Here is a 27248-nt window from a genome sequence, read left to right as displayed (position 1 = left end):
GAGTTTCTATTTCTTCCCGATTTAATTTATGAGGGTTATATATTTCCAGAAATTTATCTATCTCCCCTAGGTTATCTATTTTGTGTGCATAAAGGTGTTCACAGTAGCCTTCAATGATCTTTTGTGTTTCTATGGTATAGGTTGTAATATCTCCCATTTCATTTCTAATTGAACTTATTTAGACCTTTCTCTTCTTTTCTTGGTTAATCTCACTAATGGTCCATCCGTTTTGCTTATCTTTTCAAAGAACCAGCTTTTGTTTCATCTATTTTTCCTTTGATTGTTTCCATTTTATTTACTTCTGCTCTGATCTTTGCTACTTATTTTCTTCTGCTGGACTTGGGTTTGGTTTGTTCCTGTTTCTCTAGTTCCTCAAGGTATGACTGTTATGGTTTGGCCATGTTCCCAGCCAAATTTCATTCTGAATTCCCATATATTGTGAGAGGGAACGAGTGGGAGGTAATTGAATCACAGAGGCAGGTTTTTCCTGTGCTGTTCCTGTGAAAGGGAATAAATCTCATGAGATCTGATGGTTTTATAAAAGGGAGATTCACTGCATAAGCTCTCTTCTGTTGTCTGCCAATATGTACCTTTCACATTCCACCATGATTGTGAGGCTTTCCCAGCCATGTGGAACTCTAAGTCCATTAAACTTCTTCCTTTTGTAAATTGCCCAGTCTCAGGTATGTCTTTGTCAGCAGCATGAAAAAAACTAATACAGTAAATTGGTACCAGTAGAGTGGGGTACTGCTGAAAAGAAACCCAAAGACGTGAAAGTGACTCTGCAACTGGGTAACAGGCAGAGGTTGAAACACTTTGGAGGGCTCAGAAGAAAACAGGAACACGTGGGAAAGTTTGGAACATCCTAGAGACTTGTCAGATGGTTTGGACCAAAATGCTGATAATGATATGAACAATACAATCCAGGCTGAGGTGGCCTCAGATGGAGATCAGGAACTTGTTGGGAACTGGAGCAAATGTGGCTCTTAATTGTGTTTTAGCAGAGACTGGCAGCCTTCTGCCCCTGCCCTACAGATCTGTGGAACTTTGAACTTGAGAGAGATGATTTAGAGTATCTGGTGGAAGAAATTTCTAAGTAGCAAAGCATTCAAGAGGTGACTTGGGTGCTATTAAAGGCATTCAGTTTTAAAAATGAAACAGATCACAAAAGTTTGGAAAATTTGCAGCCTGATAACACAATAGAAAAGAAAATCCCGTTTTCTGAAGAGAAATTCAAGCCAGCTACAGAAACTTACATGAGTAATGGGGACCCAAATGTTAATCACCGAGACAATGGGAAAATTGTCTCCAGGGCATGTCAGAGGCCTTGGTGGCAGCCTCTCCCATCACAGGTCTGGAGGTTTAGGAGGGAAAGGTGACTTTGTGGGCCAGGCCCAGGGTCCCTCTGCTGTGTGCAGTCTAGGGACTTGGTGCCCTGCATCCAGCCACTCAAGCGGTGACTGAAAGGATCAAGGTACAGCTCAGGCTGTGGCTTCAGAGGGTGGAAGCCCAAGCCTTGGCAGCTTCCATGTGGTGTTGAGGCTGTGGATGCACAGAAGCCAAGAATCAAGATTTGGGAACCTCTGCCTAGATTTCAGAGGATGTATGAGTGTCCAGGCAGAAGTTTGCTGCAGGAACGGGGCCCTCATGGAGAACCTCTGCCAGAGCAGTGCAGAAGGGAAATGTGAGGTTGGAGCCCTGACACAGAGTCCCACTGGAGCACTGCCTAGTGTAGTTGTGAGAAGAAGGCCACCATCCTCCAGACCCCGGAATGGTAGATCCACCTACAGCTTGCACTGTTTGCCTGGAAAAGCTGCAGACATTCAGTGCCAGCCTGTGAAAGCAGCCAGGAGGCTATACCCTGCAAAGCCACAGAGGCAGAGCTGCTCAAGGCTGTGGGAACCTACTTCTTGCATCAGCATGACCTGCATGTGAGACATGCAGTCAAACGAGATCATTTTGGAGCTTTAAGATTTCACTGCCCCGCTGGATTTTGGACTTGCATGGGACCTGTAACCCCTTTGTTTTGGCCAATTTCTCCCACTTGGAAAGGCTGTATTTATCCAATACCTATACCCCTGTTGTATCTAGGAAGTAACTAACTTGCTTCTGATTTTATAGGCTCACAGGTGGAAGGGACTTGCCTTGTCTTGGATAACACTTTGGATTATAGCCTTTTGAGTTAATGTTGAAATGAGTTAAGACTTTGGGGGACTGTTAGGAAGGCATGGATGGTTTTAAAATGTGAGAACATGAGATTTGGGTTGAATTATATGATTAGGTTGTGTCCCCACCCAAATCTCATCTTGAATTCTCATGTGTTGGGAGGTAATTGAATCATGAGGGCAGATCTCTCCTGTGCTATTCTCATGACAGTGAATAAGTCTCTCAAGGTTTGATAGTTTTACAAAGGGGAGTTTCCCCACACAAGCACTCTTCTCCTGTCTGCCTCCATGTGAGACAAGCCTTTCACCTTCTGCCATGACTGTGAGGCCTCCCCAGCCACGTGGAGTTTTAAGTTCATTAAACCTCTTTCTTTTGTAAATTGCCCAGTTTCAGGTATGTCTTTATGAGCAACATGAAAGCAGACTAATACAATGACCTTAGATTGTCTATTTGTGCCCTTTCAGACTTTTTGATGTAGGCATTTAACGTTATACATTTTCCTTTTAGCACTGCTTTTGCTGTATCCCAGAGGATTGGATGGGTTGTGTCACTATAATCATTCAGTTCAAAGAAGTTTTTAGTTTCCACTGATTTCACTGTTGACCAAAAGATCATTCAGGAGCAGACTACTTCATTTCCATGTATTTGGATGGTTTTGAGGGTTTCTTTTGGAGTTATTTCCAATTTTATTCCACTGTGGCCTGAGAGAGTACTTGATATGATTTCAGTTTTCTTAAGTTCATTGAGGCTTATTTTGTGGTCCATCATATGGTCAATCTTGGAATATGTTCCATGTGTTGATGAATAGAGATATATATTCTGCATTTTGGGGTACAATGTTCTATAAATATCTGTTAAGTCTACTTGTTCTAGGATATAGTTTAAGTACCATGTTTCTTTGTTGACTTTCTGTCTTGATGACCTGTCCAATGCTGTCATGAAGTATTGAAATCCCCCACTCTATTATTATGTTGCCATCTATCTCATTTCTTAGGTCTATCAAGAATTGTTTTATAACTTTGGCAGCTCTAGTGTTAGATGCATATGTATTTAGAATTGTGATTTTTTTTCCTGTTGGACTAGCCTCTTTATCATTATATAATGCCCCCTCTTTGTCATTTTTAAAAGAGTTTTTGCTTTAAAATCTGTTTTGTCTGATATAAGAATAGCTGTTCCTGCTCACTTTACATGTCCATTTGCATGGAATATCTTTTTCCACCCCTTTACCTTAAGTTTCTATGAATCCTTATGTGTTAGGTGAGTCTCTTAAAGACAGCAGCTACTTGTTTGGTGAATTATTATCCATTCTGCCATTCTGAATCTTTTAAGTGAAGAATTTAGGCCATTTATTTTCAATGTTAATATTGAGATTTGAGGTACTATTCTATTTATCATGCTGGTTTTTGCCTGAATATCTTGATTGTTTTTTCATTGTGTTATTGAGTTAGAGATCCTATGAAATTTATGCTTTAAGGAGGTTCTATTTTGGTGTATTTCAAGGTTTTGTTTCAAGACTTAGAACTCCTTTTAGCAGTTTTTGTAGTGCTAGTTTGGTAGTCACAAATTTTCTCAGCTTTTGTTAGTCTGAAAAAGACTTTATCTTTCCCTCATTTATGAAGCTTAGTTTCACTGGACACAAAATTCTTGGCTGATAATTGTTTTGTTTAAAGAGACTAAAGACAGGATCCCGATCCCTTCTAGCTTGTAGAGTTTCTGCTGAGAAATCTGCTGTTAATCTGATAGGTTTTCCTTTATACGTTACCTGGTGCTTTTTTCTCACAGCTCTTAAGATTCTTTCCTTCATCTTCACTTTAGATAACCTGATGACCATGTGCCTAGATGATGCTCTTCTTGTGATAAGTTTTCCAGGTGTTCTTTGAACTTCTTGTATTTGGAAGTCTAGATCTCTAGCAAGGTCATGGGAGTTCTCCTTGATTATTCCCTCAAATAAGTTTTCCAAACTTTTGGATTTCTTTTCTTCCTCAGGAATACAAATTTTTCTTATGTTTGGTTATTTAATATAATCCCAAACTTCTTGGAGGCTTTGTTCACTTTTTTATTCTTTTTTGTTTTTGTCTGTGTCAGATTGGGTTCATTCCAAAGCCTTGACTTAAAGCTCTTAAATTCTTCTACTTGTTCAATTCTATTGTTGAAACTTTCCAGTGTATTTTGCATTTCTCTAAGTGTGTCTTTTATTTCCAGAAGTTGTGATTTTTTTATTAATGATATATATTTCTCTGGAGATTTTTTGTCCATATTCTGTACTTTAAAAAATTTCTTTAGGTAGTTTTTCACCTTTCTCTGGTGCCTCCTTGAGTAGCTTAATAATCAAATTTCTGAATTCCTTTTCTGGCAGTTCAGAAATTTCTCCTTGGTTTGGATCCATTGCTGGTAAGCTAGTGTGATCTTTTAAGAGTGTTATAGAACCATGTTTTTGTCATATTACCAGAATCATTTTTCTGGTTCCTTCTCTTTTGGGTAGATTATGTTAGAGGAAAGATTTGGGAATCAAGGACTGCTGTTCAGACTATTGTCCACAGGGTAATCCCTTGATGTTGTGCTCTACCCCTTCCCTTAGGGATGGGGCCTTCTGAGAGCCAGACTGCAGTGATTGTTACTGCTCTTCTGGGTCTAGCCACCCAGTGGAGGTAGTGGACTTTGGGTTGGTACTTGGGAATGTTTGCAAAGAATCCTGTGATGTGGTCCATCTTTAGGTCTCTCAGCCATTGATACTAGCACCTGCTCTGGTGGAAGTAGCAGGGGAGTGAAGTGGATTCTGTGAGAGTCCTTGGTTATAGTCTTGTTTAGTGCAATTGGTTTTCTCCAAGGCTGGTTATGCTAGCAATGAAGTTTTTATGTGGACAGACTCGGGACCACTGGTTAGCCAGAACGTTCCAGGCAGTGGAATTAGCTGTTGTTTTTTCCTTCCTTGGAGCAGGGTTGTTCTGTTATGAATTGCTGTAATGGCTTGAGTTGACTGGCCTCCAGCCAACGGATAGCAATTTCAAGAGAGCATCAGCTGTAGTAGTATAGGGGGGATACAAGCTTGCCCTAAGGTCCACCCAGGTAAGTATTCAAGTTTTTCAGGTGATGACCAGGGCCATAGAGCTCCCATGAGTTACTGTCATTTTTGTCTTCGGCTACCAGGGCAGGTAGAGAAAGACCATCAGGTGAGGGCAGGGTTGGGCATGTCCGAGCTCAAACTCTCCTAGAGTAGGGCTTGTTATGGCCGTTGTGTTAGATTGGGGGAGGTGGTTCTCAGGCCAATGGAGTTACCATCCAAGGGGGATCATGGCTGCCTCTGCTGCATCATACAGGTCACCAGGGAAGTGGGGGAAAGCTGGCAGTGACAGTGAGATTTCTTCTTTCTTCTCCCAGAAGAAAAGCAAGGTCCCATGCTATGAGGTTCTTAACTATAATATATTCCCAAGACTCTCTCCCAAGGAAAGCTCCAAATTTTTGGAGTTTCCTTGCTCAGAACACTGAAATTCTAACAGGGGTTTGGCGGGGGCGGGGTGGGGGGGGCAGTGGGACCTTCCCATTTCCCTCTTACTATTTGGAGACTAATTTAAGATTATTCATTTTGCTTCCAAACATTTAAGATTACCTAATACTAGAAATAAATTAAAATTTGATACTTAAATAAAAAGAGGAAAACAATGAATAAAACTATATTTTTAAAATAGATTTTAAATTATTTACCCTCCCAACATCACACTGAGAGCCATTTTTGACAGTCAGTGGATCTGGAACTGTTCGAGGCAATTTGTAGTCTACAGTTACGCACACAGAATCTCGTACAAAAGCATAAATCACATCACCATTTTCTTGATGGAAAGGCTTTCGAGTAGGGTAGGTACAAACTAATCTTCCACATATAAGATTCCTGAAAACATAAAAAATACATATGCTTATTATACATTAGGAATTTGTTAGGAATGCTTTGGATTTGCTTTCTGTGATGAAAAAAGAATGGTTTTCCACTTACGGCAACGTACCTACAGAAAACGTAATGTTTTCATGGTAACATTTAAAGTAAAAAAGTATAAATCCATTGATCCTAGCTTAATTTTCAAAGGTACTGTCAGAGGCATTTGAACAAGAATGACTCTATCTTGAATAGAGGCTAGGTAAAATAAAGCTAAGATGTACTGGGCTGCATTCCCAGGAGGTTACGGCATTCTTAGTCACAAGATGAGACAGGAAGTCGGCATAAGATACAGGTCATAAGCTGATAAAACAGCATGAGATAAAGAAGCCAGCCAAATTTTACCAAAACCAAGATGGCAACAAAAGTGACTTCTGGTCATCCTCATTGCTCATTATACTCCAATTATAATGCATTCGCATGCTAAAAGATACTCCCACCAGCACCATGACAATTTACAAATGCCACAGCAACATCAGGAAGTCATCCGATATGGTCTACAAAGGAGAGGAACCCTCAGTCCATGCTGCTGCTTTGCCTGTTGAGTAGTCATTCTTTTATACCTTTACTTTCTTAATAAATTTGCTTTCACTTTACTGTATGGATTTGCCCCAAATTCTCTCTTCCACAAGATCCAAGAACCCTCTCCTGGGATCCGTATTTAGACCCCTTTCTGGTAACAGTACTAGTGATCTGTTATTTACTGGGCCGATTATATATTTACTGTCAAATAATCAATTCACTACAGCATTTTATATCACCCTATAGAAGGAAAGAAAGATGAAAAAGCTGTAACCCCTACACTCAAGGACTTTACAGTCTAATATTCTTCTATGGCTTAGATACTAATATGATTCAAATTCCATTAAAATGTTATAAGTGAAATAAATCATTACAGAGGTTTAAGATTCTCTTAAAAGTTCTATGAAGTTTTCTGTAACTGTGAGATTAGAGGACACATCCTAACCTCACAGTTAAGGAAAACTTCATAGAGGAGACACCATCTGAGTTAAAACTCACAAATTAGTAAGCTTTCAACAGAAACAGTGAAGTATTTCTAAACAAAAGTAACAGCATAAGCAAGTCAAGGAAGCATAAAACTTCATGGTATATTTATGAGTCTACAAATTCCATGAGTGTATGAGTATGATTTGCTAACTAGGATTTAGCCCAGTGTGTGGTGTATAGTAGGTTCCTAAGAGATGTTTTGTAAAACTAAACTCATGATCAAAATATCAAAAACCTAGCTCTTCAGATTCAGGAGGAATTGAACTGCATTTTATAGACACTGAGCAGTCTTCCTCATAGGCAAGTAACCAAGTGGATGGAAAGGAAAAATAAGCAGGAAAGGTACAGTGGCTATTATGAATTTCAACTTTGGATTGGATTTAGAAACATAATGGGCATTCACGTATAAATGTTTAAAAATAAGATGAAATTTTAGCCTGCAGCACAAGAGAGGTGTCAGGGCTGGAGATTTGGACATGAGATTCACTCCCATGCACATGTAATACTTTAAACCACTGGAATGAATGACATAAACTAAAGAGAAGGGGGCAATGTTTTTAAAAATCTAATAGAACATAAGAAAAGTATCATTTATATTTGTAGAGCATACCTCCATCCACAGAACACATATTTGTTATTTCTATCCCTGCCACAGTTCCCAAATCTGTCTGCTTGAGATTGTATTTCTTCATAGCAGGCAAATGGAGCATTTCTTGAACCTGTTAAAGTTAGAAATACATTTGGATTAAAATGTTTATTGGTTTTTCATCTTCCTCCATTTCTTCATATAGTGTTCCCTTTATCTCTCTATTAATATCTAATTGAAACATTTTTCCTAGTGAGGTTGTAAGGAAAGAGTGAAAAGTAAAGTGAAAGGCAATGCCCACTGTTATTGCTCCTTTTGCTTCATTTCCATCCATTTCCATCACAAAAGATAATATAGGTGGAGGGGAGATGTTATAGAAGTGTCAACTAGAAGAGGGCTCTGTGAAAGAAAGCAATAGAGAGATAAACCAAGAAAACTATACCATTCTTCTAGATTCTGAGTGTGAACTCATAAAAAACCAGGTCTATAACAAAATCAATAAAATTTCTTCAATGAGAAGAAACTTCATTGTATCTTCAGGTAGTCTAAATTGAAGGGACCAAAATTAGCAACCTATGTATTTATCTATTTTTTCCTTCATTATATTGGATTTTTTATTTCTCTGTAAAAAGTTAGAAAATATTTGGCAGCTTAAAACAACACCCATTTATTGTCATGGACTCACTAGATTAGTTCAGCAAGTCATATGGGTTTTCTCTGCATACTATGCTGAGATCAAAATACTGGCTGGGGCTGCAGTGTCATCTGCAGGTTTATATCCCCTTCAAAGGTCACTGGTTGTTAGTAGTTCAGTTTTTTGCAGTTGCAAGTTTGCTAGCTGTCTGCTAGGGATTGCTCTTTGCTCTTAGAACTTCCTCACAGGTCCTAGTCACATGGCACTCTCGGAACACAGCAGCTTTCTTCCTCCAAACCCACAGGAGAATCTTTCTGACATTTCCTGTCTTTTAAGGGCTCACATGATTAGTTCAGGCGCACTCAGAGCGACCTACCTTTTGATTAACTCAAAACTGACTGATAGTAGGCCTTAACTACATCTTCAAAATTCCTTGACCTTTAGTATATAAGCTAATCACAGGATTGATATTCAATCATATATTTACTGGTTCTACCCCAACTCAAAGGGAGGGAATTATCCAAGTAGTGTCTACACCAGAAAAATTCTAGGAGTCACTTTAGGATTCTACCTAGCACAGTTACCTTCTCCAAAATGAACCTCTCTAAATCTAACTGCTTTATTGACAAAAGTAGATAATAATATATGTCAATGAATTGTTATGAGATTTAATGAACCTCTCTAAATCTAACTGCTTTATTGACAAAAGTAGATAATAATATATGTCAATGAATTGTTATGAGATTTAATATTATAGCTATTTAGTCACTATTAATTCCCATCTAATCCCTCTCCATTCTCTTTCAAGATCAAGAAAGTTTCTCCTGTTTACCTGTACCTTCTATGATACACATTTTTTTCTTTCTGCTGTCCTTTTTTGGGGTTTTGTTTTCCCCTCATCTTATCTCTTTCCACCATTTTTGATATTGGTCCATTACGGGAGATTATATAGATTCCATGAGGATAGGCAATACTAGTTCAGAGTATTCACAATGTTTAACCAGTTCAATAGTGAATGTGAGATACCAGGTTAGGAATGCCAATGCAGGGCATGTTAAACACTGAGAGATTGTCTGGAGAAAGAAATTTGAAAATTCAGTTCAGTTTAGAAAGATAATGTAAAGAATATGTTTGGTCATAAAGCAGTCAGATGAATTCTGCTGAAAGTATAGTCTTCAACCAACTCAATTTTATTAGTCTACATATGGCATCTAAAGTTACCAATAACCCCTATCATTAATTTCTCCCTTAAACACTCTCTCCCATTAGTATTAAATCATCACTTTCTCTCAGACTTGTCTTGGTTTTCAAAAGTGAAATGAAAATACTAATAAAAAGGGCAGCACTTTGCAAATGTGAAGTCGTATGTTAAATATTCCCTATAATAGAGTATATTGACTAAGTTTAGTAAGCAATAGAATTTGCTCTTCCACGGTCCAAATGGTGTAATTAGATCCCCAGTACCACATTATCGAATGCTTTGATGTGCAGTAATCTATTATCAAATGCTTTGATGTGCATTAAAATAGTGGATGCACTTTCATAGATAGTTGTGCATGGATGGCACCAGGGCAATAAATGTGAGTGTCTGAGATAAATGTGGTCTGATAGAGTGCTTGACATAATTTCAGTTTTCTTAAATTTATTGAGACTCATTTTATGGCTTATCATTGGGTCTATCTTGGAGTATGTTCCATGCATTGTTGAATAGAATGTATATTCTGCAGCTGTTGGATGAAATGTTCTGTATATATCTGTTAAGTCCATTTTTCCAAGGTATAGTTTAAATTCATTGTTTCTTTGTTGACTTTCTGTCTCGATAACTGTCTAGTGCTGTGAGTGGAGTACTGAAGTCCCCCACTATTATTATGTTGTTGTCATTTCTCAGATCTATTAGTAATTGTTTTATAAATTTGGCAGCTCCAGTGATAGTTGCATATATGTTTAGGATTGTGATATTTTCCTGTTGGACAAGTCTTTTTACCATTATATAATGTCCCTCTTTGCCTCTTTTAACTGCTATTGCTTTAAAGTTTGTTTTGTCTGATGTAAGAATAGCTACCCCTGCTTGCTTTTGGTGTCCATTTGCATGAAATGCCTTTTTCCACCGCTTTACTTTAAGTATATGTGACTCCTTATGTGGTAGGGGAGTCTCCTAAAGCCAGCAAATAGTTTATTGATGAGGTTTTATACATTCTGGGGTTCTGTATCTTTTAAGTGGAGCATTTAGCCCATTTACATTCAATGTTAGTATTGAAATGTGAAGTACCATTGTATTCATCATGCTCTTTGTTGCCTCTGTACTTTGGGTTTTTTGTTTTGGCTTTTTAACTTGTATTTTTGTTTTATAGGTCCTGTGTGATTTATTCTTGAAAGAGGTTTTGTTTTGATGTGTTTACAGGATCTGTTTCAAGATTTAGAGCTCCTTTTAGCAGTTCTTCTAGTGGTGGCTTGGTAACGGCAAATTCTCTCAGCATTTGTGTGTCTGAAAAAGACTGTATCTTTCCTTCATAAATGATGCTTAGTTTCACTGGATACAAAATTCTTGGCTGATAATTGTTTTGTTTGAGGAGGCTGAAGATAGGGCCCCAATCTCTTCTAGCTTGTAGGGTTTCTGTTGAGAAATCTGCTGATAATCTGATAGGTCTTCCTTTATAGGTTACCTGGTGCTTCTGTCTCACAGCTCTTAAGATTCTTTCCCTCATCTTAACTTCGGAAAACCTGATGACAATGTGCCTAGGCAATGATCTTTTTGCAATGAATTTCCCAGGTGCTCCTTGTGCTTCTTGTATTTGGATGTCTAGGTCTTTCACAAGGCCAGGGAAGTTTTTCTCAATTATTCCCCCAAATATGTTTTCCAAACTTTTAGAATCCTCTTCTTACTCAGGAGCACCAATTATTCTTAGGCTTGGTCGTTTAACATAATCCCAGACTTATTGGACGCTCTGTTCATATTTTCTTATTCTTTTTCCCTTGTCTTTGTTGGATTTGATTATTTCAAAGACCATATCTTAGAACTCTGAATTTCTTTCTTCTACTTGTTCAGTTCTATTGCTAAGACTTTCCAGAGCATTTTGCATTTCTGACAGTGTGTCCAAAATTCCCAGAATTTTTTATTGTTTTTTTCTTTAAACTGTCATTTCCTTGAATAATTCTCCCTTCACTTCTTGTGTCATTTTTTGGATTTCATTGCATTAGGCTTCTCCTTTCTCTATTGCCTCCCTGATTAGCTTAATAACTAATCTCCTGATTTCTTCTTCAGGTAAATCAAGGATTTCTTCTTGGTTTTAATCCATTGCTTGTGAACTAGTGTGATTTGGGGGGGATGTTAAAGAGCCTTGTTCTGTCATATTACCAGGAATAGTTTTCTGGTTCCTTCTCATTTGGGTTGTCTCTGTCAGAGGGAAGGTGTAGGGCTGAAGGCTGTTGTTCAGATTCTTTTGTCCCATGGGGTGTTCCCTTGATGTAGTACTCACCCCCTTTTTCTATGGATGTGGCTTCCTATGAGCCAAACTGCTGTGATTGTTGTCTGTCTTCTGGGTCTAACCATCCAGCGAGTCTACCCAGCTCCAGGCTGGTACTGGTAATTGTCTGCACAGAGTCCTGTGATATGAACTGTCTATGAGTCTCTCAGCCGTGGATACCAGCAACTGTTCTGGTGGAGGTAGCAGAGGGTGTAATGGACTACATGAGGGTTCTTAGCTTTGGTGGCTTAATGCCCTGTTTTTGTGCCAGTTGGCCTCCTGCCAGGAGGTGGTCCTTTCCCGAGAGCATCAGCTGTGGTAGCATGGAGAGGGACCAGTGGTGGGTGGGTCCCTAGAACTCCCAAGAGTATATGCCCTTTGTCTTCAGTGACCAGAATGGGTAAGGAAGACCATCAGGTGGGGGCAGGGTTAGGCATGTCTGAGCGCAGACTCTCCTTAGTCAGGTCCTGCTGCGGCTGCTGTGTGGGGTGGGGGTGAGATTCCAGGTCACTGGAGTTGTGCACCTAGGAGGATTATGGCTGCCTCTGCTGAGTCATGCAGGTTGTCAGGGAAGTGGGGGAAAGCTGGCAGTCACAGGCCTCAACCAGCTTCCATGAAAACTGAAGGGCCTGTCTCACTCCCACCATGCCCCACTTCAACAGCCCCAAGTCTTGTTTCCTTCTCCCTGTGAAGTTTTACCCACTGCTCCTCCGGCCATCCTCCAGATAGATCCCTGTGGTGCCAGGCAGGAATGGTCAGCTTGGGGACCCAGCGAGCTCCCAGGGTCTTTCTCCTGCTTCTTCTACCCCTGTATTTTGCTCAGCTCTCTAAATTGACGCAGCTCCAGGTAAGTTCGGAAACTTCTCCCTCAGACAGGCCTTCAGTTTCTCCAATGGGGGTGTGTGTTCAGGAGAGGAGGAAGGGAGGGTCCCCCTTTCCCACTTCCACAGTTGGGGCACTCACAGTATTTCGGGTATCTCCTGGGTCCTGCAGGAGCAGTCCACTTCCTTCAGAGGGTCTGTGGGTCCTCTCAGGATTGCTGGTTTGTTCTTGCAGTTGATCTGGAGCTAAAATTCACAATGTGAGCCACCACACACTGTCCCATCTGGAGCTGTAATCTAGTCCTGCCTCCCATCTGCTATGATGATCCATCTCAATTTATAAATTTTTATGTTGCATATTCCTTAACAAATTATTATAGTAATAATTATTTCAGTAGTTTTGTCTATTAACCTTTATACTAGAGACATATTGGCATTTTGGTATTTGGTATTCTGAATTTGACTATATACTTATTTTTACCAGTGAATGTTATATTTCTATATATTTCCATACTACATATTAGTCTTTTTGTTTTAGATGGGAGAACTCCCATTGACATTTGTTGTAAGATAGATCTAGTGGCAATGAACTCCTTGAGCTTTTGTTTGTCTCGGAAAGTTTTATCTTTCCTTTATTCCTGAAGAACAGCTTTGCCAGATAAAGTATTCTTGGTCGACATTTTTTTTTTCTTTCAGCACTATATCGTTCCACTCTCCTCACTGGCAAAGTATTTGCTGAGAAAATCCAACTTATATGTTGGATTATGTTACTTAATCTTTTTTTTTCTCTTGCTTCTTTCAAAATTTCATTGTCTTCATTGACGGTTTTATTACAATATGTCTTGGTGTAGTCTTGTTTGGATTAAACCCGACTGAAGAATTTTGAGCTTGGTGTAATCTTCTTTGGATTAAACGGGACTGAAGGATTTTGAGCTTCCTGTACCTGTGCATTTATATCTTTCCTAAGAATTTGGAAGTTTTCAGTTATTATTATTTTAAATAAGCTTTCTGTCCTTGTCTCTCTTCTCCTTTCTTACCTCTTATAATGAGAATGTTAGCTTTCTTGATGCTGTTTCAAAATCCCATAGTGTTTGTTTCTTTGTTTCTTTCCATTCTTTTTTCTTATTTCTCCTCTAGTTGTATATATACAAGTAATCTATTTGCAAGTTCACAGATCTTTCTTTTCCTTTGTGAATTCTGTTGTTGATGTTATCTATTGCATTTTAATGTTATTCATTGTGTTCTTCAGCCCAATAATTTGATTATTTTTTATAAAAAATATATGTTATTTCTCTGTGATATTTTGAAGTTTGTGGAGTATCCTTAGAACAATTATTTTGAATCTCATTCAGGCAATTTGAAGATCTTTATTTCTTTGGGATCAGTTATTAGAAAATTATTGTGTCATTTGATGGTGATAAGTTTCCTCAGTTTTTCATGTTTCTTATTGTATTGCATTGACACCTTCAAATTTGATGCAGAGTCACCATTTTGAAACTTTACAGAATGCTTTCATTGATTAAAAAAAAAAATCTTACTCTATAGGTGGGAAAAAGGCCATTAGAAAGGTAGAGTTGGATGGTTCTGGCTTTGATGAAGACACAGCAGTGAACCCTCCATTCATTTCTGTCAGCTGAGGTCAACATTAACAAAGATTGCAGGGGGGTCCTGAGCAGCTAAAGTTGTGGTATCTGCAGGGACAATGAGACTGCTGTGTTTCCAATGGTGAAGGATCCTGGGGTCCTCAATCTCTTTTTCTCCCACCAGGGAGGTCATGGCCTTGGGCAATTTCATTTGGCACAAGGTCTGGTTTGAGGGCATTCCCTCACTGGTGTCTGATGCACGGTGCCCATGCAGTAGCCACAGAGCCAGGGTCTGAATCACAAGCACACATGAAGAGACCAAAGGGTACGGGGCAGCAGTGACACTGGTGCCTAAGGTGAAGACAGCCCTGCTTCCACATAAGTAATGATGTACGAAGTACAGTGGGTGTTTGTGGAGCAGAAGGAGAGTCAGGGTCTTAAGCACACGTGGGTGTACAGGAACAAAAGTTCCTAGGTTCAGTGTGAAGACTCACACATAGCTGCACTATCTCTGAGCCTGAGGCATGAGTGCACACACTGCAGACCCGAACCACAGCTCCAGGGTCAGGGGTGCGCACAGGTTTGGGAGGGGTAGTTGTTCAAGTCCCACAGCTATAAAACAGTAGCTGATTCTTGGAGGAAAGGCACATTTGGATCTCATTTTCCATGGAGCCAGAGGCTGGGATGACTGTTGGTTACCTCAGTAATAAAAGACACCACTGTCCTCTGCAGAGCAGGCTATTGGAGATGACAATGGCACATGCTGAGTGGCTAATACTGATGGCCTCCTCCCTTCTTTGTTCATAACCGTTTCCATATATCTCAGATGTGCTGCTGTAATCAGCAATCCTTCTTTACAGTTTTTCCCATTTTTTTCTCCGCTGTACTGCTAGAGGGTTCTCAGATGGACCTTAGAGCCTTTGCAAGACTATTATACTTCATAAATAGTTGCCTATTTTTTTGTTTTTTGTGAGGGGATGAAGACCGGTATCCTAAAAATCTTTTGCACAACAAAGGAAGAAATCAACATAGTGAAAAGCCAACTTCTATAAAATAAGATAAAGCATTTGCAGATCATGTGTATAGCAAGGAATTCATTTCCAAAATATATGAGACTCATAAAACTCAGTACCAAAAGAAAATAACCTGATCAAAAATGGAGAAAAGATTGAATAAACATTTCTCCAAAGAATACACACAATTCATCAAGACATATATGAAAAGATGCTCATCACTAATCACAGAACCACAATGAGATACCACTTCACATCTGTTAGAATGACTATTGTCAAAAAGATAAAAGATAATAAATGTTGGTGAAGATGTGGAGAAAAGAAACCCCCATACACTGTTGGTGGGAATATAAATTGGTACAGCCTCTATGGAAAACAATATAGAACGTCCTTAGAAATCAAAAGTAGAACTACCTTATGATTCACCAATTCCAACTGAGTACAGATTCAAAGGAAATGAATCAATATTGCAAAAGAGATATCTGTACCCCCGTGTTTATTGCTACATTATTCACAATAACCAAGATTTGGACACAAATGGTGTCTGTTTGATTGAAAAAGTGTAATACAATCTGATGTAATGAAAGTCAGATTTACTTGTGTTCCGAGTATAAGAGAAGAAAGTTCACTTTTAGCTTAGGTAAACAGATAAATGTATTAAACATGTGATATATATATATGTCTGTGTTTATATAGATATATATACATATACACAAACATACAAAATGCAGTATTACTCAGTCAGAGTAAGGAGGAAAATCCTGCCATTTGCAATAACACAGGTGAACCTGGAGGCCATTATGCTAAGTGAAATAAGCCAGATACAGAGAGATAGATAATGCATGATCTCACTTATATATGCAATCTAAAATTGTCAAACTCAAAAACACAGAGAGTGGAATGATGGTTGCAAGAAGCTGAGGTAAGGGGGGAAATGGGGAAATGCTAGTTAAGGGGTACAAAGTTTCAGTTATGCAAAATAAATAAGTTCAAGAGATGTAATGTACAACAATGTGACTTTAGTAAATGATATTGTATTATATACTCAAAATCTGCACAAAGGATAGATACAAAAATTCTTTTAAAGGATAAAAAAGAAAATGGTAACTATATGAGATGATGGACATGTTAATCAGCTTAACTGGCAAATATTTCACAATGTATACATATATCAAAACAAAATCAAACACCTAAAAACATACATACAATTTTTGTCAGTTCTATGTCAGCAAAGATGGAAAAAATATAAACATTAAAAAGAAGAATTAGTGTGTATATGTTTGCTTATACATATAATAAAATATATACATATAATATATTCCACATTTTATACCATATAAAAATTTCACATTTTATATATATTAAAAATATTCCCCATTATCCTGGTAATGTTAATAACAATGTTAAGGGCTATTTAGATGTAACAAAAAGATATTACCTTTTCCAAATACACTCTCACAACGTGCATCAAGATCATGGCAGTCTCCATCATAACAAATAAACTTGCTATTTTTGCATGGAAGTCCATTGAATAAAGTTATGTCAGGACCACACTCTGGTGAGCTTCCATTACAATTTTCAGCAATGTCACATTCAGGATGTGCTTTCGGCCTACATTCAACACCTGATTGTAAAATCTAAGAGAAATTAGAATATAAAAAATAAAGCATTACAAATAGGATTACTGTGTTTATTAATATTTACTTCAAAATTGTGTTAATCATTTTCACTTTAGTCTATCAATTATGTATATTAATACTTTTTTATAAAAATTACTATGCTAATAATATAAAAATATAAATAGAATGTTTTTGACTAAAATAGGAGATAAGATATATGTACAAGAAAACGTAAAACACAAATCTGATGTGATGAAAGTCAAAGTTTTATTTGTATTCTCAATGTAAGAGAAGAATGTTTGCTTTAAGCTTAGGAAATTTATTTCTTTTGGGTGAAAATACTGTAATTTAGTCCATTTCTAAATGAAATATACTTTTTCAAGCCATAGTGTGTAAGTATGGAATACTTTAAAATTCTATGACAACTGTGAAACATGAATAACTGCAGAGGGAAACACAAGCGTGATTAAAAACGCAGTTCAACTGTGAGAGTCTTCGGAGAGGAAGGAACCCAACTATAACCTTTCTCTCACATCATGGAAGTATGTAGACTCTTTCACACACAGAATTGTGGAAATTTACAAAAAGAATCTTAAATAAAACATCTATCTCATAATTCTTAATTGATGACTTCCAGCTGACACTAAAAAGATTATAGAAGTAAGAATGCAATCAGATAATAACATCCTAAGAAAAGAATACATAAAACTGCATCAGTGCAGGACAGTCATGAAGACAGAATGCATTACTGATACTTCAACAGAGGTATTCTCCTATGAGAAACCTGTTAATATTTTAGAAGAGCTGAAAAGAAAAACAGAAAACAGGAGTCAATGTCTTCACCATAGAAACTAAAACATAATCTTTAAGTCAAATGATCTTTGAATAATAAGTTCAAAGTTTAAATGTTATGCTACATGCACCATGTGAAAAATGTTACTTCTAGTGAGCTTCATTCCTTATACATTCAAGGAAATCTGCTGTATCTTTCAATTACATATAGATACTTATTCACAACCCATAAAAACGTTTTTCTTTACAATAATATAAATATTGTATCGAGCAAATAAATAATTGTTCCATTCAGTGGAGGTCTTCTCTATTGAAGAATCCTATAATATCTCTAAATCAAGGTGTAAAAAACAACAGCATCAACTTACTGAAAATATTAGCATGTAGAACACCTAAGAAAAGTTAACAAAAATCAGAAATCCGATTCTGAGTTTATTATCTTTCTCTTTATCTGAAAAGTAACTTAACTGATTTACAGCTGTAGGTCTAAGTGTTGTAAAGTACCCTGCACATGATTTATTACATATCTGAAAAATGTTCATAAACTTAAATCTTACTTGACAGTCTCTGCAGCATGATCCTCTATAACATTGTGCTCCGTCTTTCAGCACACAAGTTCGAAAGTCACAGCAGCTTGCAGGTCCACATTGCTATGAATTAGTGAAAGGTACAAGTAAAAATACATCATGACAATAGTAAAATCTTTACAAGGAGTTATATTTTGATGGTCTTACTGTTTGAATTTGGAAAGGGATATGAATGCTGCTGATAGTTATAGGTTTTAACATCTCTAAACATTTAAAACACTAATGTAGGACTTATACTACCAGTCATAAGAGAGTAACTAGTAACCTACTTACCTTCCTCTGGACTATATTCTCTACTTAAAAGACATGGAGAATGTCAAAATGGATAAAAAGCAAGACCTCACTATATGCTGCCTTTAAAAATACATCATGTATGAAGACACACATAGACTGAAAATAAAGGCATGGAAAAATGTATTACATGCACATGGAAACACAAAAGAGCAGGAATAGCTATATTTGTATTAGATAAAATAGACTTCAAGTCAAAGACTGTAAAAAGAAACAAAGGTGGTCCCCATATAATACTAAAGTAGTCCATTTAGCAAGAGAATATAATAATTCTAAATATAGTGCACCCAACACTGGTGAATCCAAATATATAAAGCAAACATTAATCGACATAAAGAGAAAGAAAGAATACATTACAATAATACTTGGATAATTCAACACCTCACTCAGTAATGGAAAGATCACCCAAACAAACAAACAAAAAAAATCAATAGAGACATCAGAGTTAAACCACACTCTAGACCAAATGGACCTAACACAACATTTTATCAAACAGCTATAAAATGCATATTCTTTTCATTAGCAAGTGAAACATTCTTCAGAACAGACCATATGCTAAGCTAAAAAACACATCTCAACAAATTCAAAAAACAATTAAAATCATATGAAGTATCTTTTCTGACCACAATGGAATAAAATAGAAATCATTTCAAGAACTTAAAAAACTACACAAACACAGAAATTAAACAACATGCTCCTGAATGATCAACAGTCAATGAAGAAATAAAGAATAAAAAAAATTGCTTGAAACAAATGAAATAGAAACACAGCATGACAAAACCTACGAGATACAGCAAAAGCAATACTAAGATGGTAGTTTATAAGAATAAATACCTACATCAAAAAAGGAGAAAATTCTCAAATCAGCAACCTAATGATGCACCTCAAGAAACTAGAAAGGCAAGAAGAAATCAAACTTAAAATTAGTGGAATGAAAGAAATAATACAGATCCAAGTAGAAATAAGTAAAAGAGACTATAAGCGCAAATTGAATAAAAAAACAAAACCCATCCATCTGCCGTCTTCAAGAGATCCATCTTATATTATATGTAACAAAACCAGTAGGCTCATAGTAAAGGGTTGGAGAAAGATCATGCAAATGGAAAACAAAAAAGAGCAGAAGTCACTATTTTTATATCAGATAACACAAACTTTGGACCAAAAACAGTAATAAAAGATAAATAATGACATCACATAATGAAAAAGAGTTCAACAAGAAGAATTAATGGTACCAAATATATATGCACTGAACACTGTAGAACCTAGATTCTAGCTATTTCTCAACCTACAAAAACACTTAATCACACAATAATAGTGGAGAACTTTAATACCCCACTGACAGTGCTAGACAGACCACCAAGACAAAAAACTAAAAAGGAAATTCTGAATGTAATTCAACACTTAACCAATTGGACCTAATACACATTTACAGAGTACCCCATATGTCAACAACAGAATATACATTTTTCTTATCCATGCGCGGAACATACTCTAAGATCAACCAGATGCTCAACCATAAACCAAGTCTAAATAAATTTTTTTAAAATTGAAAGTATACCAACCATACACTCAAGCCACAGTGAAACAAAAATAGAAATCAATACCAAGAAGATATCTCAAAAACCATGGAAATTAAACAGCTTGCTCTTGAATGACTTCATGTTGCTGAAAGAGGCACCAAAGAGGATGGGAAAGAAAGTCTTGAATTGCCAACAGCAACCATCCCTCATCCCCCAGCAGCAGCTTCATGGTGCGGAGAATCTGTGATTCAGGGAAAAGAGCACAGTGATTGTGAGACTTTGCATTGAATTCAGTGTTGCCTTGACACAGTGTAAAGCAGAACCAGGCTATCCTCAGCTGACGCCCATCCATAGAGGGGGCATATAAACCAGCCCTAGCCAGAGGGGAACCATCCATCTGATCAGTCAGAGCTTGAGTTCCAGCAAGCCTCACCACCATGGGCTGGAGTACTCTGCTGCCCTAAGTGAACTTGAGGGGCAATCTGTGACACAAGGACTGCAATGACTAGACAAGTCCTAGTGGTGAGCTGGGCTCCAAGCCAGACTGCAGGGGCAAGTGACCTGTAGAGACACCAGCCAGGGAAGCTAAGAGAATGCTTGTGCCATCCTTCCCCCAGCCTCAGGCAGCAGAGTGCACAGCTCCAAAAAGACCCCGTCCTTCTGGTTGAGAGAAGGGAACTGCTGCCTTGAATGGAAGGAGCCAGTCCAGGAAGGATCAATCACCTACTGACTAAACAGCCCTTGGGCCCTAAAGAATGAACAGTGATACCCAGGTAGTATGCTGTAGGCCTTGAGTAAAACTTAGTCATGCTGACTTCAGGTACAAGCTCTACCACAGTGGGGCAGAGCACCAAGAGGGCTCTTGGGTTCCCTGATTCCAAGCCTTTTCTCTTCGATAGCACTTCTGGACCTGCCCTGGGACAAAGGGGAGCCCACTGCCCTGAAGAGTGAGTCCCAGGTCTTGCACACCCACAACAAGCGGACTAAGGAGTCACTGGGCCTAAACTCAACATCAGAAGTGGTCTGGCATTACTCCCTGAAGGCCTGTGGTGGTAGAGGCCATAGGGTGAGGCTCCTCAGCCTATGGGAAAAAAAGGTAAGAGTGGGAAGGACTGTGTCAAGTGGCTGGAATACCAGATCAGCCACAGTAGAACGGAACACCAGGTATATTTCTAAGGTTTCTGACTCCAATCCCTGGCTCCAGGATGGCATCCCTGCACCTGCCCAGGGGCTGTGAGAACTTGCTCCCTAAAAGGGAGGACACAAGCCTTGCTGGCTTTGCCACCTGCTGATCGTGGAGCTCCAGGGCCTTGAGAGAACATAGGCAGTAGTCAGGTAGTGGTTTCAGCAAGCCTTGCATGAGACCCAGTGACCTGCTGACTTCAGGTCTGATCCAGCACAATCCAAGTGGTGATGGCCACAGGAATGTGTCTCTCCAACCCCAGCTCCAGACAGTCAGCACAGAAAGAAAGAGAGATTCCATTTATTTGGGAGAAAGTAAGAAAAGAAAACAAGTGTCTCTGCCTGGTAATCCAGAGAATTCTTCTGGATATTATCCAAGACCACCAAAACAGTACCTCTAAGTCTGCAAAAAACCACACCATTACTGAGGTTGGGGTGACCCCCTAATGCAAATATGGCCTAAATCACAACACCTAAGTCCTTTCGAATACTCTGGAAAACCTTCCCAAGGAGGATGGCTACAAATAAGCCCAGATGGCAAAGACTATAATAAATACCTAACTCTTCAATGCCCAGAAACCAAAGAACATCCATAAGCATCAAGAAACTCTGATTTCACCAAATGAACTAAGTAAGACATCAAGGACTAATCCTGGAGAAACAGAGATATGTGACCTTTCAGACAGAGAATTCAACATAGCTATTTTGAGGAAACTCAAAGAAATTCAAGATAACACAGAGAAGGAATTCAAAATTCTATCAGATAAATTTTAAACGTAAATTGAAATTATTTAAAAAATCAAGCAGAAATTCTGCGGTTGAAAGATGCAATTGGCATACTGAAGAATGCATCAGAGTCTCTTAATAGCAGAATTGACCAAGCAGAAGAAAGAATTAGTGAGCCTGAAGAAAGGCTATTTGAAAATCCACAGAGGTGACAAATAAAAAAAGAATAAAAAAGAATGAAGCATATCTACGAGATCTAAAAATAGCCTCGAAGGGGCCAGTCTAGGAGTTACTGGCCTTAAAGAGGAGGTAGATAAAGAAGTGCGGGTAGAAAGCTTTTTTCAAAAATATAATAACAGAACTACCCAAACCTAGAGAAAGATATCAATATCCAAGTACAAGAAGGTTATAGAACACTGAGCAGATTTAACCCAAAGAAAACTACCTCAAAGAGTTTAATAATCAAACCCCTAATGATCTAAGATAAAGGATCCTAAAAGCAGCAAGAGAAAAGGAACAAATAATATACAATGGAGATTCAATATGTCTGGCAGCAGACTTTTCAGCAGAAACCTTACAGGTCAGGAGAGAGAGGCATGACATATTTAAAAGTGCTGGAAAAAAACCTTTTGCCTTAAGATAGCATATCTGGCAAAAATATATATATATATTCTTTAAACATAATGGAGAAATAAAGACTTTCCCAGAGAAAGAAAAGCTGAGGGATTTCATCAACACCGGACCTGTCCTGCAAGAAATGCACAAGGAAACTATTTTATCAGAAAGCAAAAGATGTTAATGAGCATTAATGAATCATCTGAAGGTACAAAACTCACTGGTAAGAGTACCTACAAAGAAAAACACAAAATATTATGACACTTGAACTGGGGCGCATAAAAATACTCTTATTCTAAGCAGAAAGACTAGATGATGAACCAATCAAAATAATAACTACAACTTTTCACGACATAGTCAGTACAATATATATAAGTAGAAAAAACAAAAAGTTGAAAAGCAGGGGGAGGAATTAAAAACAGAATTTTGATTAGTCTTCTTGCTTGTTTGTGCAGTGTTAAATTGTTATCAGCTTAAAATAATGGGCTCTAAGATAGTATTTGCTAGTCTCATGCTAACCTCAAATCTAAAAACACATAACAGATACACAGAAGATAAAAAGCAAGAAATTAAATCATATCACTAGAGGAAAATCACCTTTACTAAAACGAAGATGAAGGAAAGAGGAAAATGAAGGAAACGGGAAGGGAAGGAAAGGAAAAAGAAAGGGGAAAGGAAAGGAAGAAGAAAAGCAAATAACAAAAGGGCAGGAGAAAGTTATTATTTATCAATAATAACATGGAATATAAATCAACTAAACACTCCAATCAAAAATCAAAGAGTGGCTGAATGAATTTTAAAAACAAAAGAAATTAATGATCTGTTGCCTACAATAAATACACTTCACCTATAAAGACATACACAGACTGAAAATAAACAGATGGAAAGGGATCCTTTGCCAATGGAAACTAAACAAAGAGCAGAAGTAGCTAGACTTATATCGGACAAAACACATTTCAAGACAAAAACTATAAGAGACAAAGAAGGTAATTATATAATGATAAAAGGCTCATTTCAGCAAGAGTATATAACAATTGTAAATATATATGCACCCAACACTGGAGCACCCAGATATATAAAGCAAATATTATTAGAGCTAAAGAGAGAGATAGACCCAATACAATAAGAGCTGGAGACTTTAACACCCCACTTTTAGCAGTCAGTAGACCTTCCAGACAGAAAATCAATAAAATCAATAAAGAAGCATCAAACTTAATCTGCACTATAGATCAAATGGATCTAATAGATATTTACAGAACATTTCATCCAACAACTGAATAATACACATTCTTTTCTTCAGAACATGACTTGTTCTCAGGTATAGACAGATCATATGTCACGTCACAAAAGAAATCTTGAAGCATTCAAAAAAATTAAATAATATCAAGCATCTTCTCTGACCACAATGGAATAAAACAAGAAAGCAATAACAAAAGGAATTTTGGAAACTATTACAAATACATGGAAATTAAACAATATGCTCCTGAATTAGCAGTGGGTCAATGAGGAGATTAAGAAGGAAATTTAAAAATTTCTTGAAACAAATGATAATGGAAATGCAACATACCAAAATCTATGAGATAGAGCAAAACAGTACTAAAAGGTATGTTTATAGCTCTATGCATTTATATCAAAAAAGAAGAAAAACATTTCTATATGGTAACAGTGAACAATCTGAAAATCAAGAAAGTAATCCCATTTACAATAACTATAAATAAAATAAAATGTCTAGGAATTAATTCAATCAAATAAGTGCTAGATCTCTACAATGAAAACTATGAAACATTGATGCAAGAAATTGAGAACACCAAAAATGAAAAAATATTCCCTGTTAATGGATTAGAAGAACCAAAATTGTTGAAATAGCCACACTACCCAAAGCAATCTACAAATTCAATGCAATCTCTATAAAAATACCAGTGACATTCCTCACAGAAATAGGAAAAAAATCCTAAAATTTACATGAAACCAAAAAAGACCCACAATAGCTAAAGCTATCCTGAGCAAAAAGAACAAAACTAGAGGAATCACATTACCTGATTTCAAATTATACTACAGAGGAATACTAACCAAAATGATATGGTACAGAAACATAGACCAGTGGAACAGAATAGAGAAGCCAGAAATAAATCCATTCATTTACAGTAAACTCATTTTTGACAAAAGTGTCCAGAACATACACTGGGGAAAGAACAGTCTCTTCAGTAAGTGATGCTGAGAAAACGGGATATCCATATGCATGATAATGAAACTAGGCCCCTCTCTCTCTTACCATATAAAAAAATCAAATCAAAATGGATTAAAGACTTAAATCTAAGACCTCAAACTATGAATCTACTACAAGAAAACTTTGGAGAAACTCTCCAGGACATTGGACTAGACAAAGATTTCTTGAATAATACCCCACAAGCACACAAAACCAAACCAAACATGGACAAATAGGATCACATCAAGTTAAGAGGCTTCTGCATAGCAAAGAAAGCAGTCAACAAAGTGAAGAGACAACCCACAGAATGGGAGAAAATATTTGCAAACTACTCATCTGACAAGGGATAATACCCATCTGGATAATATCCAGAACATATAAGGAGCTCAAACAACTCTACAGGAAAAAATCTAATAATCGGATTAAAGGTGGGCAAAAGATCTGAATAGACATTTCTCCAAAGAAGACATACAAATGGCAAACAAATATATGAAAAGGGGTTGAACATCAATGAGCATCAGAGAATTGCAAATCAAAACTACCATGAGATATCATCTCATCCCATTTAAAATGGCTTTTATCCAAAAGGTAGGCAATAACAAATGTTGGTGAAGATGTGGAGAAAAGGGGATCCTTGTACACTGTTGGTGGGAGTGTAAATTAGTACAACCACTATGTGGAACAGTTTGGAGGTTCCTCAAAAAACTAAAAATAGAGCTATCATATGATCCAGCAATCCTACTCCTAGGTATATACCCAAAAGAAAGGAAATCAGTATGTCGAAGAGATATTTGCATGCCCATATTTATTGCAGCACTATTCTCAATAGCTAAGATTTGGAAGCAACGTGTCTATCTACAGATGAATGGATAAAGGAAATGTGGTACATATACACAATGGAGTACTATTCAGCCATAAAAAAGAATGAGATTCAGTCATATGCAACAATATGGATGGAACTGGAGGTCATTATATTAAGTGAAATAAGCCAGGTGGAGAAAGACAAACACTGCATGTTCCCACTTATTTGTGGAAGCTAAAAGTTAATGCAAATTTAAACCACTACAAAACAACTGGAATAGCTAAAATTTAAGAAGTGGATAATAACAAATTCTAGTTCAGATACGAAGGAACTCAAAGTTTCATATGCTGCTGACAGGAGTGTAAAAAGATATGACCATTTTGGAAAATATTTTGGCAATTTCTTATAAACATACATGTATCATATGACCTAGCAGTTGTACTTGTACAAATTAAGAATAATGGACCAATAGTTTAACAACTTAAATGTCCATTAGCAGGTGAATGTTTAAAACAGATTATGGTATATCTGTACAATTAAATATTACTCAAAATTAAAAGGGAGAAACTATTGTGATATGAAATAAATGGATGAATCTCAAAAACACTATATTGAAAGGAAAAAGCCAGACACAAACAATATGTGCTATGTCCTTTCATTTATATGACTTTCTAGACCAGGCAAAGGTAACAGAATCAGAAATTGTCTGGAGACAAGTGGAGGTAGAAATGACTGCAAATATGAATAAGCTTTTGGGGATTATGAAAAAATATATTTTAATTATACCAAAGGTTATATACATTTGTTGAAACTCATCAACCTGTATACTTAAAATGGGTGCATTTTACTGTATGTGGATTATACCCCAATACAATTGATTTTAAAAAAAAAAAAAAAAATCAAGAACCAGGTGTGGTAGCTCATGCCTGCAATCCCAGCACTTCAGAATGCCTGAGGCAGGTGGATTACCTGAGGTCAGGAGTTTGAGACCAGCCTGACCAATATGATGAAACCCTGTCTCTACTGAAAATACAAAATTAGCCAGGCATGGTGGCAGGTGCCTGTAATCCCAGCTACTTGGCAGGCTGAGGCAGGAGAATCGCTTGAACCCGGGAGGCAGAGGTTGAAGCGAGCCGAGATTGCACCATTGCACTCCAGCCTGGGCAACAAGAGCAAAACTCCATCTCAAAAAATAAATTAATTAAAATAAAATAAAAAATAAAGAAAGGACTTGTTCTTACTAAATTGTTAAACATAATACAAAAACATAGTAATTAAAATAATGTGATATGGTACAAGTAATTCAGACCTATGGATGGAACAAATCCTAATAAATTTTTGTCTGCCTTGTAACCAAGGAAATTTATAACATTTGCAGTACTGCTACAAATACTGAATTATATAAAAGCATTAAACCCTAGGCCTTTTGAATTCATTATATTTTCAGAGTTTCCCTATCAAGTGAATAACCAAAATATCTAGTGTTCATATTACAATATTGATACAGATTCCTGTACTAACTACTGATTCCATTGTGAAGTAAAACCCTAAAGGACACATTGGGCTGCTTAATCAATCTTCATTAAAACATCTGTAAAATGTCCAAAGGTTAAGCAGAGATTTGTAAAGAACTCTATGTAGTCTGAAACTCAAAAGTTTATTCTAGACTCTTCTCTTTCCCATTACCAATAATTTTGTGCAGTAC

General features: G+C 37.2%; 1 protein-coding gene across 2 annotated transcripts in view; it reads right to left on the bottom strand.

Annotated features, from left to right (window-relative positions):
• The window catches only part of ADAM32 (ADAM metallopeptidase domain 32), a 164332-nt gene that overhangs the window by 41894 nt on the left and 95190 nt on the right, over positions 1 to 27248 (bottom strand). For both annotated transcript variants that reach the window (XM_025393909.1, XM_025393910.1), the window contains 4 exons: positions 18172 to 18264; positions 16642 to 16840; positions 7713 to 7821; positions 5869 to 6052 (listed from right to left, as the gene is read on the bottom strand). In XM_025393909.1, coding sequence (XP_025249694.1) covers positions 5869 to 6052; positions 7713 to 7821; positions 16642 to 16840; positions 18172 to 18264 — 585 coding nt within the window. The remainder of the gene's footprint in view (positions 1 to 5868; positions 6053 to 7712; positions 7822 to 16641; positions 16841 to 18171; positions 18265 to 27248) is intronic.

This window comes from Theropithecus gelada, chromosome 8 (assembly GCF_003255815.1).
Source record: "Theropithecus gelada isolate Dixy chromosome 8, Tgel_1.0, whole genome shotgun sequence".
NCBI classification, from domain to species: domain Eukaryota; kingdom Metazoa; phylum Chordata; class Mammalia; order Primates; family Cercopithecidae; genus Theropithecus; species Theropithecus gelada.
The sequence above is the reverse complement of the archived record's forward strand: the minus strand, read 5'-3'. Positions and strand labels throughout refer to the sequence as shown.